This window comes from Macrosteles quadrilineatus, unplaced genomic scaffold, assembly GCF_028750875.1.
Source record: "Macrosteles quadrilineatus isolate MER2022 unplaced genomic scaffold, UCM_ALF_1.0 Scaffold_3__2_contigs__length_128488019, whole genome shotgun sequence".
NCBI lineage: Eukaryota > Metazoa > Arthropoda > Insecta > Hemiptera > Cicadellidae > Macrosteles > Macrosteles quadrilineatus.
Window position 1 is genome coordinate 8,920,792 of NW_026542596.1, and position 23,182 is coordinate 8,943,973.

At 36.0% G+C, this 23,182-nt stretch overlaps 1 protein-coding gene across 2 annotated transcripts in view; it reads right to left on the reverse strand.

The window, feature by feature from the left end:
• Nucleotides 1-23,182, reverse strand: part of LOC128990190 (tyrosine-protein kinase Dnt-like) — a 59,933-nt gene that overhangs the window by 5,081 nt on the left and 31,670 nt on the right. For both annotated transcript variants that reach the window (XM_054412476.1, XM_054412477.1), the window contains exons 2-8: nt 15,355-15,482; nt 13,647-13,739; nt 12,678-12,822; nt 11,161-11,347; nt 4,842-5,094; nt 3,797-3,956; nt 2,942-3,101 (exon numbers count right to left, since the gene is read on the reverse strand). In XM_054412476.1, coding sequence (XP_054268451.1) covers nt 2,942-3,101; nt 3,797-3,956; nt 4,842-5,094; nt 11,161-11,347; nt 12,678-12,822; nt 13,647-13,739; nt 15,355-15,482 — 1,126 coding nt within the window. The remainder of the gene's footprint in view (nt 1-2,941; nt 3,102-3,796; nt 3,957-4,841; nt 5,095-11,160; nt 11,348-12,677; nt 12,823-13,646; nt 13,740-15,354; nt 15,483-23,182) is intronic.

A 23,182-nucleotide genomic window follows, 5' to 3' on the forward strand; every position in this document is an offset into this window, starting at 1 on the left:
AACAGTTGACTTATTCTCTATAAGAATAATAACGCTTCAATTTACTAAATTATTTGTTTTTTAAGCTCTACAAAATGGTTTGGAAAGAAAATGTGAAATTTTGTGTTTTTAGGGTCAAAAATGGGAAAACCTTGTTTTTACCCCATAAGCCCCCGTTCCCATAGTCCGATCATGCTGTTTCGCCAACTCGTTCAAATAAATGTAGGTTTACACGTTTATACAAAATTTAATCAAAATCAGATCATTTTTGCTTGAGTTATCGTGCTAACGGACATATATATATGAATTTGAACGGATGGTGTTTTTGGCCTCTAGGGACCTCAAAACGAAAAAGTAAATCGGTGTCGGGTCCAGGTCTTACCATGTGTACTACGGTAATAGCTTATTCCCTATATGGGAAATTCGCTAAAAGTTTGTTCATCGAAGAAACATATCTAGGTAAAAATTAAAAATAACATAATAATAATAAATGCTCATGATGCTAATACTCAGTGTGGATCTAAGTGTAAACTCGGATTTATCAAACAAATAAATAATAACTAAACTGAGTAGCCTACAGAATACCATAATGCTGAGATTTTTTCTTATTATTAATTCTAAAAGTATAGTTAGCCTTGAGAAATCGTGAAATCAGTTTTCTTACTAAAAGGAAAAGACTAAATCAAGTAAGAACAAAATTTCTTTCAAGAGTTTGACTGAGTTTATAATAAACCCTGGGGCAAAGTAAAATAAAACGAAAGGATAATGTTCTGGTGGTTTAAGTTTTAAAAAGTTTATTCAATTATAACTATGTAAGCCAGCCCCTCGATATTAAAGAACCACGAGGCAAGTGAAGTGGATATAATGAGACCAACTTGGTTAAACTTTGGTGGAGTTTTGCCGCTTTTTCCACTGTAAGCCCATTGTTTTCGTTCAAACTGTGGGGAGCTTGTTTTAATTTGGGCAGTATTTGTTTATTGTTATCCTTTTTAGTGTTCAACATACCCCCTGAATAGCTTTTCTGTTCAAACTCACTTACAACAATGTTTTACTGAGCAGTTTTTGTTCAGCTGAGTTTTATTATACCGTTTTATTATTCAGGATATCTTTTGCACATGGTACTTATTTTAAACTCACTATCATAAAATTGTGTTTTTAAGAAATTACTATTGTGGTAGCAAAAAAAATGTGTTTGCTCAATTTTTCCAAGAATTTTTTTATCTTTACTACATACAAATTATCACCACATATTGTGTAAAAGGTCTATAATCTATTTTCTTTTAAGTCTATGTTTGGATTGCATATTTGATATGGATTGCTATGTCTCTCCTGAAAGCGTGACTGTGTTCCTGATTCATAAAATCTGTAACACGGAAATATATATTTTTTTATTGTATTTAATATGGACTGGTTATGTAGGCAGTGGGTTGTTATAGTTCTTGACTGATTTTCAAATGGTCACCAGTTCAATATTTAGGAAAACGAAGTCCAATACTGTACACAGCTGTATTTTATCATTGAGCCATTCCACTTTTGTCCTCTATAAAGAAATAGCTGGTCTGTGATTCAATACCATTGTCCAATATAGTTTTACTGGAGTGTACAGCAGTAGAGCCGCACAAAAAATTGCTCAATGGAAATTGTAACAGCTATTTCAAAGCTATATGTACGTTTATTAAATTCCATAGTCATACCGACTTATACTGTCTATTGCATGAGCTAAATACGTACCATTTTCATGCTGACGACTCCTCGTGTTGGTTTTTTTTTACCACATTTTCTACGCCTCCCTCACTAGCTTGCATAGCTTGAAATAGCCACCTATTAGTGTGTCACTGTCTCTTCAAGAACCACCATTGGTACTATTTAACATTGTTATTTTCCTTAGTATATAACTATTTTGCTCAAGGGCTAAAACCAAATAGATGCATGTGTGTGAGATGTTGGATCTCTTGCAAGCATTTTTATTCTCATTTCCTAAAAAAAATCACAGTAGTTTTTCTCTTAGTCTTCGTTTCTTAAACTTCCTCTTAGAATATTTCCATGTATTCCTCTCAGTTTACCATGTCTTCTTTAATTACCTATGTTTAGCTTTTCCAGATCTCCCATAACCCATTAATACCCCCGCCGCAGCAAACCTGCCGACTAAGCGAATTTCCATTTGTCTGAATTGATTTTCAGTTAAATATATTTTAATAACATTAGGTTTAACGAGTACCTAGGTTTGCTGCTACAAGGAAACTAATAAAATGTGTTTTTGAGTAAAATATTGATAGCTTAGTACAAAATAAATAAATTTGCAAAGTTTGATCAAAATATATTCATAAATAAGCAAACTACAACATTTGCCAATATTCTCCCTAAGAATAACATGGGAATTTTAAATTTACAATTTTTTAAATTTTCTCCGTTACAAATAATCGAACAAAAATACTTTTATATACTAAATTATTTGTTTTTTAAGCTCTTTAAAAAGGTCTAAAGAGAAATTGGGAAATTTTGTGTTTTGAGAGTCAACAGTGAGAAAAACCAATTTTTACCCCATAAAACCCCCCGTAAAGCCCCGTTCCCATGGTCCGATCGTGCTGGTTCATGAACTCATTCAAGTTTATCCCGCATTACACCTTTAAACCAAATTTCATCAAAATCGGACAAAAATTACTCAAGTTATCGCGTTCACGGACGTATATATATATATATGTGTATATATATATATACAGTATACATATATAAAAAATTTGAACGAACAGTGTTTTTGGCCTCTGGGGACATCAAAATGAAAAAGTAAATCGGTCCCGGGTCTAGGTCTTACCGTGCCACCTACGGTAATAGCTACTTCCCTATAGGGAAATTCGCTAAAAATCTATATAAAGATATATTATAATGTATACACCAATTAGAATGAGATATATTTATAGCTACATGTCAAATATTATTTGGATTATTTTCAGATTGAACGTACCTTTTTAAGTTGCCGTGTGCAGCTGAGGGATAGACCAGTAACGGTGGCAGACATGGATCTGTGTTGGCTGCCAAAACTGGCAAGATGTGTTTATGTATCAACCCGTACATTAGAGTTCCTTCTGAGAGAAACATAGACACTTGTAGCATTGATGCTTCGTCTGAAAAATAACGCAATACACCATCAGTTTACTACCAAAGTCCACAGAATATGATGATAAAGTCTATTTGTCCTGCAATATTTCTTAAGGGGTTTTATTAGCCTACCTTTTACATACTAGGCGTATGGTATTAATTACCTACTGTAATTTGAAAATGTAAGTGGCCAGGCTGTCTGTGAAAATTCTTTGAGATCTAGTAACGATAAGTAACGGCCTGATGAAACATCAGTCATGTCGTTAAACACCTCGGTAATCCGAGTCTGTATGTATTTGAAAATGTAAGTGGCCAGGCTGTCTGTGAAAATTCTTTGTGATCTAGTCACGATAAGTAACGGTCTGATGAATCATCGGTCATGTCGTTAAAAACCTCTGTAATCCGAGTCAGCAATTTAGAGTCCTAGCCGACCTTAGTAGCATAATCAAATTCATATCTGGTATAGGTCAAAATCCCTATTCCTATGGGTCACATTTTGGTTTTGCTATGTTAGTTAATAATTTAAGCTAATTATAAATTTTCCAATTAAAAAATACCACATTATCAGTCCACATTTTTTTATCCCACGTAACAATTTTGATGCTTTAAAGGTCAATTCCTTTATGCCCCATTTTTATAAAGACAAATTAGCATTAACTGAAATAAGAAAATGATCAGAGTATGACAATTTGTAAATCTCAGAACCCCAGCGAGGCTTTACCTGAGACGGTTTTGACAATGACATCCTGAGAGTGTATCTCCCCCTCCCGGAGATAATTCCCTCTGTACACTCGGCCAAAGGTGCCTTCCTGGAGAAGCTTCTTGGTAAGGATGTTACGCCTTGGAACGTTCAACTTCCGCACTCTATCCGCGGGCTCCAACTGAAAATGTAACACTGTTATGAAATAAATTCTCAAATTTTGAAACCCACCCTAAAGTGTGTAAGTGATTTATAGATTGTCACACTACAGTTCCAAACTTCGTAACACGTATTTAAAACAGTATGATATTATCTTTTATTTTTACAAAATGAATGTAGTTTATGACTGAAAAATTCAAAATATTTTCCATCAACGTTATCTTTTTAGTTCAAAATTGATACTACAGTATTTTATTCACTTTTACAAAACAATCTTTAGGTTAAATGGGTCTTCTTTGTAGTCCTACTTCTCTAAAACGTACTTTTTACCTTTGAGAATCTTAAGCTAGATGTAATGACATCTTATATGTTTAAACAAATCTCCCAAAGATTGTGTCTATATTCTATATTTATTTACCTTTATTCAGGGTGATTGGTATAAGTGTGCCAGCTATTTTATTTGAAAATTATAAGAGAAAAAAATGTTAAATTGTAACTGCCTTGGACTAAAAAAAAAAATTAAATAAAAAATCCAATGCAGTTACAATTTAACATTTTGTTACACCTCTTATAACTTTCGAATAAAATAACTGGCACACTTATATCAATCACCCTGTATACATTTACAACATTCTTGCTTTTACAATCTTTTATACGGAAATAGCTACGATAGTCTTCATAATAAAAACCAGTTATAATGTTTCGACTGTTAGAATAGCAAATCAATTAACAAACTAGTAATTGGCAGAGGTATTCTATAACTATTATTTTATTAAGGATTGGTTTCCTTTTCATTGCACGGAACTATTTAAGATGTATTTACACTTTACCCTTTATCATTTAAACAATATATTTTTTATAAACCTTTTTTTTATATAAAACATATCCAAATTTCCCAACCACACACCTGAGGCACTTGTATGAGGGGCGAAGATGCGTAGTAGGAAACCCTAGAAGATCCTCTGGTGGACGCGGGCTTACAGTAGACATGGTGAGTGCTGCCGTCAGTGGCTACGTAGCTAGTGGCGTAAGGGGAGGGGGTAGGAGTAAGTGGGGGTTTGTGGCAGCTGGCTATGGTAGCGTAGCTGCCACTCAGCCCACTGTTGAGGCGGATGAACACATTAGGGTTGCCAGCGTAAGCACCACTTGTATAGCTTGTGCTGAAATACAAAATTGCTTGACTATACATTTGAACAATATCATACAATATTTAAAAGAAAAATAAATTGTTTAGTCTATGTAATAGTATATTACGTTACTAGTCCTGAAAATAAGTGTTTACCGGACGAGTGTGGTTGTTCCCGTGCGAGACGAAGTCGAGTACGGGATTACCATAAGAGTCCGGTACACACATTTTGGACGAGTTACGTACGATAGTTTACGCCATACTACTAAATCCGTACAAATCCTTATATATTTCCACCAACTAAAAGTCTAAAAATCATTAGTCATAACGAAGAGAGGTTATGTTTTTGTTTATAACCACTCACTACCATCTAAATACAGTATAATCAGCTGATTGGTGTCCGGTAATAGTATATTACGTTACTAGTCCTGAAAATAAGTGTTTACCGGACGAGTGTGATCGTTCCCGTGCGAGACTAAGTCGAGTACGGGATTACCATACGAGTCCGGTACACACATTTTGGACGAGTTACGTACGATAGTTTACGCCATACTACTTAATCCGTACAAATCCTTATATATTTCCACCAACTAAAGGACTAAAAATCACTAGTCATAACCTCTGAGAGAGGTTATGTTTTTGTTTATAACCACTAATTGCCACGAAAATACAGTATAATCAGCTGATTGGTGTCCGGTAAAACTCATTGCAGAACAGTATTACGCAATGAAACCCCATTTGAATAAGCTGGCGGCAAACAGCTGTTTTCTGGACTAAATCCTTGCGTGGAAAGTTCATCAAAATAATGTAGTGTGGCGTAAAACTAATTGCAGAACAGTATTACGCAATGAAACAACATTTGAATAAGCTGGTGGCAAACAGCTGTTTTCTGGTCTAAATCCTTTCATGGGAAGTTCGTAAAAATAATGTAGTGTGGCGTAATAGCTATTTACCTTACAAGTGTAGTAAGAGCGTTTTTACATCATGCAGGTGAAGGTTGTGCAACGAGTGGAAGTGAGTTGCATAATTTACCTAAGTGATGTAAACACGCTCTTGCGTAACGTGTAACTTACAAGATTTTACCTGACCCGACAATATACAGGAGGTTACGAACAATATTAATCATTATCCATTTCAATCATCTTCTAACACTAACGTTCATTTACAAACAAAAGCTAGGTTAGGAAAATTCTTCAAAACATAACAATAAAATTCAAGAGCACAGCTGATTTCTAGCGTTGAATGTCGTTGGCTCCATAGAGGTATATTTTTTAAGTTAATCACTCAATTTTATTTAAATGGGTTTCATTACATCACCGAGTGAGTTTTTGATACTTTACATCACTCGAGAAGTAACGAAGTTATATACATCACACTTGGGATAGGGAAGTTTAACATGGCGGGTTAGGTAAAATATAATTTGGTATTTTAGGCAGTTAGTTACGTGTTATACTCTTTAAAAATCAAGTAGAGCGGGGAAATCATTCAAAACTCACATAAATTAGGCCCCTAAGCACTTGTAGGGCTGTGATTTACTGCAGATACTTTTTGTGTAAACATCGATACTGACTATCCTCTATCATATTGATATTTCTGTGTTAGTGAACCTTGGTAAACAGTATCGTTATTTATCAAAAGATGTAATATTGAGTTTAATTGTTCAAGTTCAAATCCAATCCTAAATATTCTCTTTCATGAAAATGCCGTTTATAGATATGCATTATCTGCAAAAGTAGTAAAGTATTTAGGCTTTTAATAAAGCTTTTGGTTAATAAAAAAATTAATAATTTGACTTATGTCCATTGACAATATGTGGGTTAAAATTTTTTTTTTTATATAGGCTAAAGCTTGTGCAAAACGTTTAATCGTAAAGTATGCCAACAAGACTTTCATTCGTTCAATAAGGCGCGAACCAGGAGTATTGGGATTAAGTCAAGAACAAAGAACTCTAAAACTATGCATTTAAATAGAGATATTAACCAAATGACTCTAGTAACCTAAGCCTTTGTGCGACGTAGACTAGTATTCCTCGAAAAGAAAATATTACCTTTCTTCGTTGTTTTAAACATATGTTTCCTTTTTAAATGCACATTTACTACCTATTATTCTAAGGTACAATGCATTAGAATGTAAAAATAATATAACTTATGTTTGATGAGAATACAATAAGAATACAAAAAAGGGTACATATTCTACATACTACTTCTAATAAATCTTGTTTAAATTTTTGGGTTGATCATATTATTAAAATTTAAATTTTTAAAGGTCAAAAGACCACCAATGGACCTGAAAATATACACTTTCAAGTTAAAAATAAAATTATTAACATGCTAACAATCTAAACTTGTTAAATTTTGCAGCAAAAAAGATACAACTTGTGTATAAAAATATCTACCTTTGATTTGTTGACCCCACTGTAAATTAACTATGATTTATATAAAAAATAAGTTTTTCTCATTTGATACCACCGTGTTAATAGTATTATCATACTACCATTATTATTTTTCTTAGCTACAATTTTATTCTCAGTGCTAGTTATGATTATTTTCACAGTTAATTTCTGTTATTAACTTTTTGGTTTATTAAAGATTAATATTTTTGGTCTCTCAGGGCAGTGTAGAGTTAATTAGTTTTGTGATCATAAGTAACGTCCTTTGTTCCTTTAACACCCCAGTTTTTCTAAGTTTGTTAACAACACAATAACCTTAACCGATAATCTTTATCCATCACCTCTATACAAGTGTCTACCTAAAAAAGGTACATCCAAAACTAAACAAACTCATCTTTAAGATCAATTCCCTCTTAAATCACTCTCAGTACATGAAAGATTACTGTTACCACGTTTTTACAACCGTATTCTTATCACGATACTCACACTACCAAATAAGTACCATAGCCATAAATTTCACACAACTGAAAAAAAGTTACGTTTGACTATTCTAGTGTCTACACCGGAATCCAGGAGTAATGCTGTCGGTGGGAGGCTAGGTCAGACGTTGGCCAGAGAACCGACGTTACTACACTGTTGCTATAATCTTGTCATTCATACAAGTGAAATGTAATACTCTAAGGGGCGGTTTGGGAGCTCGAGCCCAGCTAGTACGCGCCTAGTGTTGGACGCGCCTAACTTTAGTCCCCGGACCAGAAACCAGGCTTGGGAGCTCGCGCCTAAGTTGAAATGGTCGTAGATCAAGTATAGTCGCGCCTAAGTTGCAGCGCGGCTAGATAAACAGGGAATCGCGGGGAATTCAGGTTTTGACGTTGGCAACGGCCATTGCAGAACCCGTTACCGTTGACAACAACAAAAGATGAACACTTATTGAAGATGGATACAATTTTATCTTGGTACTACTAGCTGTACCCGCGGGCTTTGCCCCGTTTAACTTTATAAGTATTCGCATGGCTCAGGCTTGATATAACCAGATCTGGGTTTATAGGGCCAGATTTGGAATTATATATGGACAGATCTGGCTTGATATAACCAGAAATTTCCCAGTATAATATAGGGGTATTGACAAAAAAATAATAAAAAGTAATTGCGGAGGTTATGATTGTGTGAAGCCAAGGTAAATGTAAAAAAAATCTTTTAATACAGTACTTAGAAAAAATTGTTGTCAATTTAAAATCTTTTTTTACATGACACTCTTTTATCTAACTTTCCTAGGGAAGTATCTATTACCATAGGTAGCACTTAGTTCCGGGACCGATAAACCTTTCCATTTTGATGTCCCTAGAGGCCAAAAACACTGTTCGTTCCAAATTTTATATATGTATAGCCTATATATATATATATATATAAATGTATTATATATACGTCCATAAACGTGATAACTTGAGTAATTTTTGTCTGATTTTGATAAAATTTGGCATGAAAGTGTTAGGCGCGATTCTCCATAATGAGTTCGCGAACCAGCATGATCAGACCAAGGGAACCCGGAGTTTTATAGGATAAAAATAGTTTTTTCCTCAATTTTAACCCCTATAACATAAATCTTTGTCTTTAAAATATTTTAAAGAGTAATTTAAAGAGTAAAGAGTATTTTAAAGAGTATAAAAAACAAATTAATATCTTAAAATGTTTTGTACGGTTATTGGCTACAGAGACTATTGGTAAAATTGTAAATTTTAAATTCCCATGTGATTCTTATGGAGAAAAAGTTAACTGTTCTAGTGTGGTCGTTTATGGATATATTTTTATGAAACTTGGGCAAATTTATTTATTTTTTATAAAGCTGTTAATATTTTGTTAAAAAATACACTTTATTACCCTCCCTGTAGCAGCATACCTACACCGTAGGTAGTTTCAGGTGCTTGTTAAACCTAAAGTTATTTAAATAAATTTAATTGAAAGCTCTATTAGGTTATTTGGAAATTCGCTTAGTCTGCAGGTTTTCTGTGGCGGGTTATTGATATACTGTATATATTTTCTTATACTCCAAATAATCTAGGTACCGTACTCCATTTTGATGTAACTAGCACTTGGTCAATGACACTGAACTGAGCTTTATCACAACGCAATTAAAAGATAACGATTATGACTGTGAGCTATTTGCAGTTTTTTATGTTTTGTTTACTATCTCTTCACTCTTTCGTAGGGGGTGAGTGGGGGGTATGCATGTGGTTGCTAATTATTTCCTTACTAATAAAATATTTATAATTAAGTTACGGGGGCTTATTATAGCCAAACTCTCAGTTGAAAGAAATTCTATTTAGGGTCCATATTTGTATTGCAGTTAACAGTAAAAACAAAAACCAAATAATCTTTCGTTAAATTTAGCTTTCTGCAAGATTTTCGTTTTATTTTGAACAACAGAGAACTAAAAAAAAGTTTTATCAAATATACTTTGAGAGGAATGAAAATGTTCGGAATTTAATAACGAATTCCAATATAACATTCTTTTAGTTAATATGAAAACAATTAACTTGCTAATGAGCTAATACCGGCATGATGTCGACTTAGACCTGCCCCCTGGCAGGCCTAAAGCTGGGGACTAAACTCACTGATTTTTATGACGAAAACATATCTCTTAGTCCCGAAATTGGTCTCCCAAACCCACCGAGACTATCTCTTAGGCTGGCGCCTAAGTCTACTTGACTCCCAAACCAACAATTTAGGCACGAGATTATCCCTGCACAAGTTAGGCGCGCGCCTTACTGATCCCGAGCTCACAAACCCGTTTTCGAGGCGGCAGCCTAAAATACCGGAAATATCCGGATTTAGTCGCGGACTAGCGCTAATACCGAGCTCCCAAACCGCCCCTAAAACGATCACAGCGATATCACCAAATGTATATCCTGGTATTGACATTAGCAGATTCAAACTCAACTTTATTTGATCAGTGGGGAACGGGACGATTGGCACACATTTGTGGATCTTCTGCCCATGGATCCAGCACGAATTGGCACAATAATTTGAGCGGAATAAGTAGGGTCAACTCGCCTGCTTGGAAAAGGCACGATTGGCACAACCGCTCGACCAGGTAAACACCATCGAACGAGGGAAAACGGGAAGTTTAAAATTCCCCGTCAACTCTGCTGCGACAGTCATTTGCCGGTAATATCGCGTATTTTCAATGGTTAGGTTAGGTTATGTTAGCTTAGGTTAGCTTAGGTTAGGTTAGGCTAGGTTAGTTTAGGTTAAGTTAAGTTAGGTTAGGTTAGGTTAAGTTAGGTTAGGTTAGGTAGCTAAGTTAAGTTAGGTTAGGTTTAGTTAAGTTAGGTTGGGTTAGTGTAGTTTTATTTGGGTCCAGCAGAGGCATAGTGACCGTAGCAGCAGATTTGTCGCTCAAACTTACACCATGGATGAAGTAATTGCTAACTCTAATAAGCACTACAGCGGGGACTTTGTGGGGACAAAACAATTTCCATTTTCCCGCATTCTGGCTACCTGCCTACTACTTCCTTACCGGTCTGTTGTGCCAATCGTGCCTTTCCGAACCTTACAGTTTGACCCTTCTTAATCCTCTCTAATGATTGTGCTAGTCGTGCTATTCCAAATCGGCTTAAAATGTGTGCCAATCGTTCTACGGCCTATCAGTGAGAGAGTCCTTGGTCAGGTATTGTAATCCTACCTTACCAACCCAACCCCCCTTATACTCACTGCAGGCTATCCTGGGTGCGACTCTTGGTGTTCCTCACGTAGCTGAGGAAGGAGACGGCAATGACACACACACTGATGACGCAGGCGCAGGTGACAGCAACATAGAAGGTGGCGTTGGTGGAAGTAAGGGTGTCAGGGTCCAGGCGAATGGAATCGTTTCGTGGAGAGGGTTCAGTGTCGTAGTATTCTGTAAGGTGAGGTACAGTTAAACCTTTTTTTGGGAGTCTAGTGCTTAGAAGTAGTTACCTTCAAATCAATCAAATCAATTCAAATTATCCTTTATTCATTTAAGTACAATTGTACAGGAATAGAGTCAGATCTTACAAAATAAAATGTTTTACATTGAACTAAAAATAAGACTATTTCTTTTATTTTTGCTCCCAAAACTCTTCAAGAGAATAAGGGGCAATTTTAATCAAATACTGTTTCAGACAATTTTTAAACTTTTTTGTATCATTTTCAGTTAGAAGTGCTTTTGGAAGATGAGACATAAATTTATTTCCTGTGAATTTCGTTTTCTTTTTATAAAATTCTAGATTATGTCTATCAATTTGAAATTGAGAACGAGTGTTATAATTATGACTAATTTTGTTTGATGCCTGAGTTTTTGTAATATTTTTCGCATAAATAATAGTTACCAAGATATATAGTCCATGAACAGTTAGTATTCCAAGATCGGTAAAATTTGTTTTACCGAAACTTTACCAGGCCATTTTCTGGTAATTACCCTTTTTTAAGTTTTTTGATGTAGTTGCTCCATATATACTGATTCCATAAGCTAAATTAGAATGAACTAAGGCATAATATATTGCCTGTACTAATATATTGCTTACTACCTTTTTTCCACTATACCTGGGTAAAAATACCGTCATATTCTTAAGAATTTTAGGTTTCTGACAATTCCTCGACCTATTGTTTTAGAACCCACCTTTTAAACCAAACCATAGTTGAATCTTGAGTGGTTCAACTATCTATAAAATAACCAAATGTTTTTAGGTAAGGTGCAAAACAATACGCACGACACGATTTTATTTGGCTAAATAAACTAGTGAATAGCAGATATATTAGGTAAGTAGGATTTAGGATTAATATTATTAAATGATGCAGTATCGTAAAAGGAAACAATAAAAACCATGTTCTTTTGTCATACAGGCAGGTTGACTATATGTAGTCGAGATAATCCAATATAAGATCCCAGTAAAGGTATTGTAAACGAATTACGTTTGATAGTAAACGAATTGTTAAACTGTTATAATTGGGAAATCATGGAAACATTGAAACCTCATAGTCTTTTAGTTGACCACTGTTCACCTCAAATCACTCACTAGGAGTGTGAAAACGAAGAAAGTCTTTAAGCATGTTGAAATATCGTCATTTTATGTTGATTCGGATATATCTTTATTATCAATAACGTACTATAACAACTATACAAAACATTGCCATATGATAAAAAAAACAATTAAAAGGATATAAATGTAGTACCCTAGATTCAAAATTACTAATATCTATTGACCAACCTCTCAGACAGATCTTGTTCCTCCTGAACAGTAAGGATGTGTCGTTCTGTATCCTACTGTAGGAGGTGACATTTAATTGTAGTATTATCTTCACCTCAGCACTCCGTATACCCGTACAAGGCAGGGAGACGCTGAATGTTTGTACCTGGAAATGTGCGTAGATATAAGTTCTTGCCTTTTCTTAACCTAAGATTTTTTACTGAGTAATAGATTTGTTTCGTATTGTAAACTAGCTGGCCAGACAGACGTCGTCCTGTCCTAATGTGGTTTTATGTCAAATGCTCGTTCATTTTCAAGATGAGCTCGTTCGCATGGCTCAATCACGTCCTGGTTAACATAAGATTAACATGTAAACTGCAAAGGGCCATAGGACGCTTCCATTAAGGGTTTTTGAAACGGAAATAGGCTATTATTTTATTCTAGTACCTAAGGAATATCCCTGTAAATTTTCATGCCAATTGGTTCAGTAGTTTTCTAGTTATAAACGCTGTAAGTAAAACTTAACACAACTTTCTTTTATATATTAAGATATCTCCGGATCATCAATTGCTTGAAAATTTAATGATGGATCTTGAGACAGCAGGTGACATTACCTGTTTTTACCACAATGTGCTGTAAACGGCTAAGATAACACGTCTATTCAACAGAGTGTATATACAATAAGGTGTAGTAAGCTTACGTCCTATGTATCTACTGCTTCAAAGCAAGGTGGATAACGTTGGATTGAGTACGAAAAATGACCATTGGATAAAAAGCCTAGAGCTAATTGAATAGAGTTTTGATACATCTATCTTCACTTTAAAAGTCTAAATGTCTGAAATTCAAGGAATGTTTTAGGGTCACGATTTACATAAAAATCCCTTCTTAAATCCCATATAAAAATAAACCTGAACTCTACTGCAAAACAAGAAAATACAACTATAACATTACCATTTAAATTCACCTACTTACACATTGTAGATGGTTTACCTGTGTTGGTATCACGCCACGGGGAGTGATGTTAAACAGAGGTTCCAACATGGCGTCTCTATTGTTGTACTCCACCAACCACACGTACGGAAGCTACGGACCATAACACTAATTAGCTAAACGTCAAACGCATCAAAGAAAGTGTTTTCAGAAGTTTTATTTTATTTTGCATTAACTCTTTAGTTACTAATTGATAGGAATTTTGGAATTACATTTTCTGTTGTAAAAGAAAATATTGTGTCTGCGTGTTCTTCATACGTATATGAAGAGGTATTGTATAATAAATCGCTACATTAAGACCTTATGCAAGCTTAAGTGTTTATCCAAAGATGAATGTAATTGAAGAGTAAGTTTTGAATACAGTGAGATTAAAGGGAAAATTTGTTGTTTACAGACCAGCTGTGTTTCTTTTTTTAAACTAAAAGCATTTATTTAATGTTTAGCAAGTTCAGCTGAATACTATGTGGACTACATATTATAAAAGACCTCTAACATCTCTAAGTAAATTGCTTGTATAAGTACCAGGCAAATTCAAGTTACTAAAAACATATTTCATTTATTACCCATTCATATCAGATTAATTATTAATTTTCATATCTGATAAGAAAATAATGCTACTGGGAAAACTTTGCCCAAATATAGGTGTTGGAATTGCTATAACACTTTCCAGGCTCCAAAACTAAGCCCAAAAGATCTTTGCACCAAACTTTGAACCGTAAAAAATCTGGTTCAAGCCTTATGAATTTTAAATTATTTTGCTGGTAGTGTGAACAAATCAAGAACCTACAATTGCACCGGTATTGTGTTGCGAAAAGACCAGACGTAGAAACCAGAACCATGGACGCTTGGCGTAATACTATCACTGAATGGTTGAGAGCAGACATCGTATAGATTGAAGACTATTTAGACACAAAGTAGATTTATTTGTCCATTGAAAAGTTAAATAGGAAGGTGTTGGTATTGCTACAACCAGCTGATCTCTAGTTAAATTAGCCTAACAATAGGCTGAGATTGAATGTAGATAAAGTGAGATGCCTGGTGTAACTGAGATCAGCTGTTTCTTTAGTCAAAAAGGTTACTACCGATTACCAAACGCAGCCGGGTTCATTTCTTTCAACATATCCAAAAAACACATTTATTCAGGATAGAATCGGAAGCTTCTGATTATCAGGTGAGTACAATAACTAGACGAACTCCTAGTGATTCTGTAGAAGGGATAAATAATTGATAATTGATTGATTATTGATAATTGATTAATTACCTCACGATCGATAAAAAAGTACAGTTTCTTGTATTCTCTTTACTATGACCTCATACTGTAATTAGGAGTAGATTTCCTATTCCAATGTTATATTTGTGGTCAGTTTTATAGTAAAAATCGATGTAGTTGAGTTGAGCCTGTGATCAAATGTGTATGTGTAATAGGTTACACAACATATTGCATTCTAGAATATAGTGAAAAGGCGTCATATTACAAACTATTTGATATTTTTCAGCACTACTGAAATCATGTTATAACAATAAAAAAGGAGAGAAAATATCATTTTTAAACACTAACTTCGATGGATAAAAACAACTGATTACCTCTGGTAAACATGTATTGAAAAGTCAATATTGCTATATAGCTTACGACAATACTAAACTAAAGTACAAAAACTCGAGTCAATTGTATTAGTAATAAAGAATTATAATTGCTGCAACCACTCACCGGGTTTCTACCAAGAGACTGCCATGAGAAGTGAAGTGCCGTGATGTTGGCTGGTACAGGAACAACAAAGTTCATTGCGTAAGTGTTAACTACACCATCTCGTACGTAGAACAGCTCTGAAGATAGGCCTGCAAACAAATTAAACATAATTTGAATTTTAAAATAAAGTTCCATTTCATTAATTTTTGTGAAAAAGATAGTTTATTGATGGGTTGTGTGCGAGGGGCCTTTGGGTTAGCGTATTGAGAAGGTGCGAGGAAACAGATTTTTAGTGCGGAATTATTTGGGGGTTTTAGACCGCTTTACTTAAAAATTTTCCAGGGTTTATTTTGTGAAATGTAACTTGGTTTCACGCCCAAACCTTAATAAATTTGCTTTTTTTAGAGTTTACTCTTTAAAAACTGCTTCGCTTTGTTTTCAACTCGTCACATATTGACACTTTAATTTATGTTCGAACATGTTCCTGAGGTTAAATATATTTGCAATGGAGTTGTGTACTATACCACAAAAAAATGAATTTATAGAAATCTAAGAACTTTTGAATGAATTTATCACATATTAAATTAAAATATGTGTATTTGATGTAAATAAGATTGACAGTGTGATTCTATTAACAGTAAAGTTTGTATATTTAACAATGTACACCCCACTAACATTTTATGAATGAAAAATAAAAATAGGTGAAATTAAATGTATTTTTAAGACGTCAAAATATTTTATTCACGGTAATTACTACTTAAACGTTAAAGGTTCCATGAATTAAGAGGAAGAAAAATACGACAAGGGCTTGAGAAACTTGGTAAATGACAAGCTAATTAACATAAACAAAGACGTCTAAATGGAAAGGACTGGGTGGTGGGGGGAGGGGTTTATGAGCTACTGGGGATGGGGAAGTCGTAAAGTTCACTACCCTTGCTCCTGTGATAACTTAGTTTCTTGTTTGATATTTCAGTGTTCCGCTCCTCCTGTATGTATTTTGGAAATAAACAAAGGTAGTAAATTTCGTGCTGTACTTCTTCATTAGACAAATTCAATACAATCTCTTGGGGTCTGTTTAGTATTTTTTCCAGAGTGTTCTAAAAGAAAATTAGATTGTAACCTTCTCAACTAATTTTGAGATTTCAAATCGCCGTATGGGTAAATAAAGAGGTTAGTTTCAGTGTGTTTTAAGAAAAATAAATCTCAATCATAAAAACTACATGTATTATAAAATACGTTTATTTGAAAATTAAGTGTTCATCTGTCCCAATTCATGTGTCAATTTCTTCTCATAAAGCCGTATATACTCAACACAATAAATGGCTAACACTATATTCATGCATCGATGAACATTTTAATATAACTCGCCTATTGTGACAAATATTTTATAATTTTTTTTGTAGTTTAGTAAAAAAAATTATTATATACTATTTTGTGTTAATATTAATGAAATATAAAGGTGCTTAGTACATAACTAAAACAATTTTTTTCTTTTACTACACATTTTGTACATATGATATTATTTTTGTTTTACTTTATAACTCTTTAACTTTTATTCTTTGTCTTTGTCTTTACTAATAAATCAAATATACACCGAACAACACAATATAATACATATTAATAATCTGCAGTCATATTAATTTACATAAAGCATAAAGATATGGAAATTTCATATCTAAAATGGTATATAATAACTCAACTTTGATTTTTAGTTTAAAAGCTTCTGTAATCAAAGCCTTTTAATAAATTAAAATCCTCTTACAGTAAGACAATTAATATACAGTTAAATTCCCGTTGCCTTTACAGTTGCAAAAATTAACATAAAAATAATATTGTAATCATCTCCATTAAAGTGAAAAGGAAAGTTAAGAAACTGACAAGAAGGTCAAGTCTGAATGCTAATTTTGTACGCTTTGCATAAATTTCCCGGAGACGAGATGAAGGGAATAATGAGCTGCTGAGTTTGCGAAGTTGTCAAATAACAGCTAATTTACATAGAGCAGCAGGCCAAGGGGAGGCATAAAAGTAGGGTACGCTGTACTTCAGGCCACCAATCAGAGAGCAGCATTTCATCCCCACCCCTCCCCCTAGGCCACGCCCCCTTTTGTCCCACGTGGTCGCCCTCTGGTGTCCCACGTGGTCTAACCTCACTTATGTTTTCGCGCCAAACATCCCACGTGGTCGCCCTCTGGTGTCCCACGTGGTCTAACCTCACTTTTGTTTTCGCGCCAAACATCTAACCTCACTTTACGTATTGCATACGTAGGTTCCTGCCAAACGAAAAAAACTTCACCTTCCCGCTAAGTAACATAACCTCACTTTCGCGCCAAACGAAAAAAACTTCACCTTCCCGCCAAGTAACATAACCTCACATTTATTTTCGCGCCAAACGAAAAAAATCACCTTCCCGCCAAGTAACATAACCTCACTTTTATTTTCGCGCCAAACGAAAAAATCACCTTCCCGACAAGTGACTTTCGCGCTAAACGAAAAAAACCTTACTTCTTCTCCGCCGATTCCCGCCAAACAACGTAACCTCACCTTCCCAGCAAGCTTCACTTTACGTATTGCGTAGGTTCTCGCCAGCTTATGTAACCTCCGTAATGATCAACTCTTGCCAAATGAAATAGCCTCCACTGAGTTATATGTCCTGAATAATTACACAGATTGATTTAAAATATGTTTTAATGCCGCTACATCTACGATTTATATTTACATACGTTTAAACATATTTACAAATACTACAAATCTTCTTCTTCTTCTTCTTCATCATCACGGTTCTGTAACAAAACAAGGAAGTATTAAAGGTGTGTATCCTGGTTGCTGATTGGTTGTTATAAGCTTGTACCTGATTGGTCATAAATAGGTGATCTGTTGTGTGATTGGCCAATTTTAGCTATTTAAACTTTTCAGTACTTATTTTCTTTCACTTTGCTCTTGGCAATTGAACGTGTTGGACGTGTGCTCTTGTGTTTGATGTTTTGAGGTTATGTTTGCAAGTTATTTCTAGTGTTAAATGTTAGTCTGATTATTTACGGTACATCAGTGGTAAGTAAACTTTGTTTCTTTATTGTAACGTATTGTGCAATCGGTGTGCTATATTCAGCTTTGTGTGCGCGCAGCTGTGTCCCCACCACATCTTGTGTCTCAGTGTTGTGCAATCGGTGTGCTATATTTAGCTGTGTGCGCGCGCAGGTCGTGTCCCCCACTAGATCTTGTGTCTCTGCGTCCCTTTTACTTTGCTCTAGGCGTTTGACGACGATGGATGTTAGTATGGCCGATAACGTATCTGATGAAGTAGTTGAACCCGTAAAAGTAGTTGAGCCTGTTACTTTGATTAGTACTGATCAAACTTATGTAAATAAATTTAGATTGTATGGGAGTAAAACTGTATTTAAATTCACCAATCCGCCTCCAGAAACTAATGAGATTGATTGGTTGAGACAAGGGTTTGCACAAATTGTAAATAGTATGAAAGAACAAGCTTTTGAAAATGATCAACTTGGGTTTACCTTGGAGAGTCTCAACTTGAAATCAAAAGCACCCGGCTATGTAAATTTTCGTCCGGCTACTGAAATTGATGAAAACGTATTGTGGCAAATCTTTGGTGGTATTGTGCAATCAAACTCTGAATCTATCAAATCTACCGACACCTTTAAAGTGGAATGCACTAGAATTAACCTTCCTGTAGGCTCTGGAAGGGTAAGGCCGGGGTTTTACAATACGTTTGATGAGGAATGCAAGGCAAGACGGGGAATTGTTGTTATAAATAATAAAGATAAATTGTGTCTTCCCCGTGCAATTGTAGTGGCTATGGCCAATGTAAGTAAAGATCCTGACTATAATGCAGTTAGAAAGGATAGGGCAAATAGGCAAACAATCAGGGCCCAGGAACTTGTGCGTCGAGCTAGAGTTGAAATGCCAGAGGGTGGAGCTGGCATCCCGGAGCTTGAAAAATTTCAAGGGTTTTTAAGGGATTACAAAATTGTCGTGTACAACTATGACAGCAAAGGTCGTGATGTCTACTTTGAGGGAAATGTAGAAAATGTAAAATTCACACTAAATTTACTGTTTCACGATGGTCACTACAATGTGATTAACAGTTTGACTGCTGCTTTTGTTTGTACATATTTTTGTGAAGCATGCCATGTACCCTATGATCACAAAGGAGCCCACCGCTGCTCAAACATCTGCTCACAGTGTCAGACCATCTCACCCCCTTGTGTAGAGGAAAATGGCGGTATTCTGTGCCCTAAATGTAACATGACCTACAAAAATCAGGGATGTTTTATCGCGCATGAAGCTGATAGGTGTAAAAATGTAAAGAAATGTCTCGATTGCGGGAAACTGATTTGGATTAGAGAACGGTCCAAACCTCACAAATGTGGTGAAGTATACTGTAAACCGTGTGGTTCTTTTGAAGACCCTAACCACAAATGTTATATGAAACCTGACACGAGAAAGCCCAAGTCAAAAGATTTTCTGTTTATTTTCTTTGACTTGGAAACCCGCCAAGATGAGTCCCTGCCCTCAGATCCCGAGTCTAAATTGCATCAAGTAAACTTGTGTGTGTCACAACAGTTTTGCTATCAGTGTATTGAGGCTAAATTTTGTATGGCTTGTAAAAATCGAACAAGAGTCTTTAAATCTGAACCAGTCACTCAGTTCATGGACTATGTGATGCAAGTCCGTAAAAATTTCAAAGATGTCTGTGTTATTGCTCACAATGGGCAGGGCTTTGATTTTCAGTTTTTGCTCAAGTATGTGCTGGAGGATACAAAGTTCACTCCGAAACTTGTAATGCGGGGAACTAAGGTAATTTTGATGGAAATTGACAATGTGAGGTTTGTTGATTCACTTAGTTATTTCCCTATGCCTCTTGCTGCTCTGCCCAAGGCCTTTGACTTGCCTCCAGAAAAGAAGAAAGGCTATTTCCCCCACCTCTTCAACACCCTTAAGAATCAAAATTATGTGGGCCCTATGCCAGCAAAAGAGTTTTACTGTCCGGAATCTATGTTTGAAAAATCACACAAAGATTTTGAAAACTGGTATAATGATCAGGTTGCAAACCGCGTTACATTTGACTTTAAGAAAGAAATCCTCGAGTATTGTATCTCGGATGTTGATATCTTGGCTCAAGCATGTTTAAAGTTCCGTTCAATTTTCCTGCAAGAGTGTAATGTTGATCCGTTTCTCGAGGCTGTAACCATTGCCAGCGCATGCAATTTAGCTTTTCGCAGGAACTTTTTGAAGAAAAATACTATCGGCATCGTTCCTAAAAACGGCTATAGGCTTACAGACGCTCAATCGGCTATTGCTTTACAGTGGCTATCATGGGAAGAGGAGAAACGTGGAGTTAGAATAGAACACGCTGGACGTGGAAAAGAGGTTAAAATCAATGGAATGAAAGTTGACGGGTTTGACGGTCAAAATATTTATGAATTTCAAGGCTGCTACTGGCACGGATGCCCTAAATGCTTTCCCTACGACCGTGAACTTGCTTTGAAAGAGGATCCCTCTGACTCACTTCACTTGCGATATGAACGGACCAAATCGAAAATAGCAAAGTTGGGCGATAACGTCGTACAAATGTGGGAATGTGAGTTTAGAAAGTTAAAAAAGACAGAAAACATGAAACATTTAGACAAGTTGCCGATCCTCAACAATTTACCTCTGAATCCGAGGCAAGCTTTTTTTGGGGGTCGAACCGGTAATGCCAAAACGTATCACAAATGTGCTGAAGGGGAAACTATTGAATACGTGGATGTATGCTCTCTCTATCCCTGGGTATGTAAATACGGCAAGTACCCTGTAGGCCATCCGACAATCTATGTAGGTGATAGAGAGTGTAGACAGAGAGGTCTTAATGTCGAAGGCCTATTAAAGTGTAAAGTACTCCCACCACGCGATCTTTACCATCCTGTGCTCCCAGCCAAAATGAATGACAAGTTAATGTTTGTTTTGTGTGCGACTTGTGGAGATGGTCAGATTCAAAGTGATTGCGACCACGAAAGTGGTGACAGAGCACTTATTGGGACCTGGACCATGGACGAAGTTCGTAAAGCTGTAGAAAAGGGTTATGTTGTACTCGACATGTATGAACTTTGGGAGTATAAGGTAGCCACATATGAAAATGGGGGATTGTTCACTGACTTTATAAATAAATTTTTAAAAATGAAACAGGAAGCATCCGGGTTTCCAGGCTGGTGTGAAACAGAGGAGGACAAAAACAAGTACATTGAGGATTATTTTCAAAAAGAGGGCGTCCAACTGGAAAAAGTCAAAATTGTAAAAAATGGTGGCTTAAGGTCGTTGGCTAAACTGATGTTGAACTCGTTTTGGGGAAAATTTGGACAGCGTGAAAATCAGACCAAAGCTACGATTGTCAGGGACCCAAAAACACTTTTCAAAATGTTAACTAGCTCTGAAATTGATGTAAATAGAGTACAGATTGTCAATGATGAGGTTCTTGTTGTTAGCTGGGAGTACATTGAGGAGGTTGGGGAGCCATTGCAAAATGTAAATGTTGTGTTGGCAGCTTACACTACTGCTCAAGCGAGATTGAAGCTCTATGAGCATCTAGATGCCTTGGGTGGTCAAGTGTTGTATTATGATACTGATTCTGTATTGTATGTATACAAGGGTGGTTTGTACAGAGTTCCCACGGGAGATTATCTAGGGGAAATGACCGATGAGTTGGCCGAGTATGGACCAGGTTCATACATAACAGAGTTTGTATCTGGAGGGCCAAAAACCTATGCATACCTCGTGTGGTCAACAAACAAACAAAAATTGATTCCCGTTTGTAAAGTAAAAGGGCTTACATTAAATATGAAAACTTCTAAAAAGATTGGATTTGACAGTTTGAAAGAGATGGTCCTTGGTGATGCTGCACAAACAATGGACATTGAGGAAAATAGAATCAGACGAACAAAGGATAGAAATATAGTTACAATCAGTGAGGTCAAACGGTTTAAAATTACGGGGCCAAAAAGGAAACATGGTAGCAATTATGATACACTTCCATATGGGTTTAAAATTCAAAAAACTCACCAAGATCTCAACTCCTGAATCACTACTATCACTGTCACTCAGCTCCTCCCAGTCCCCAATATCCACCTCGTTCCACCCGTTCCACCCTCCCGGGCCCCAATTGACCCCAAATTCCGAATCTGTGTCTGAATCGTTGTCTTCTTCACTCAAATTCAAAAATTCACATACTCTGCGATATAAATAATGTTGAACAAAATCACTAACGACCAGCATCAGAGAGATCATGTTGGACACTGAACACATGTTGCACATGCTGCACATGTGTTGCGCTCCCCTCTCCACTATCACTACATACCTTTATGGTGGCATATTCTATGTTTCTTGGTGGTAACGGTGGTGGCCTGAGATCCAAGGGTCGAAGTTCTTCGTAGATTGGCTCCACCGGTCTAAGAAATACCACCCTTGTCTTGACGATAAATGGCGACGGCTCGTCGCGCTTGATGGAGAATATCCAGCCAAAACACGATGCGAAACACATGGTGGCTGGGATCCAACTGGAGTGGGGCTATTTTTGAATGTGTTTGTACATTGAGGCGCTCAAATCTGGAGGGACTTGAGCTACTCCTTGTACATGTGTGAATGATGGTCACTGGCGCGGCTGACTAAAAAGCCCGTAAACCATGTGTGAAGGTCACTGGCACGGCTGACTAAAAAGCCTCTAAACCATGTATGAAGGTCACTGGCGCGGCCGAAAGGCCCGTAAACCATGTGTGGAGGGGTGAGTGTCATTCCACTTGGAACCTTCTCGCCACCATGTTGTCCCTACTTGAGCTCTCAGCTAGAACAATTACTGATA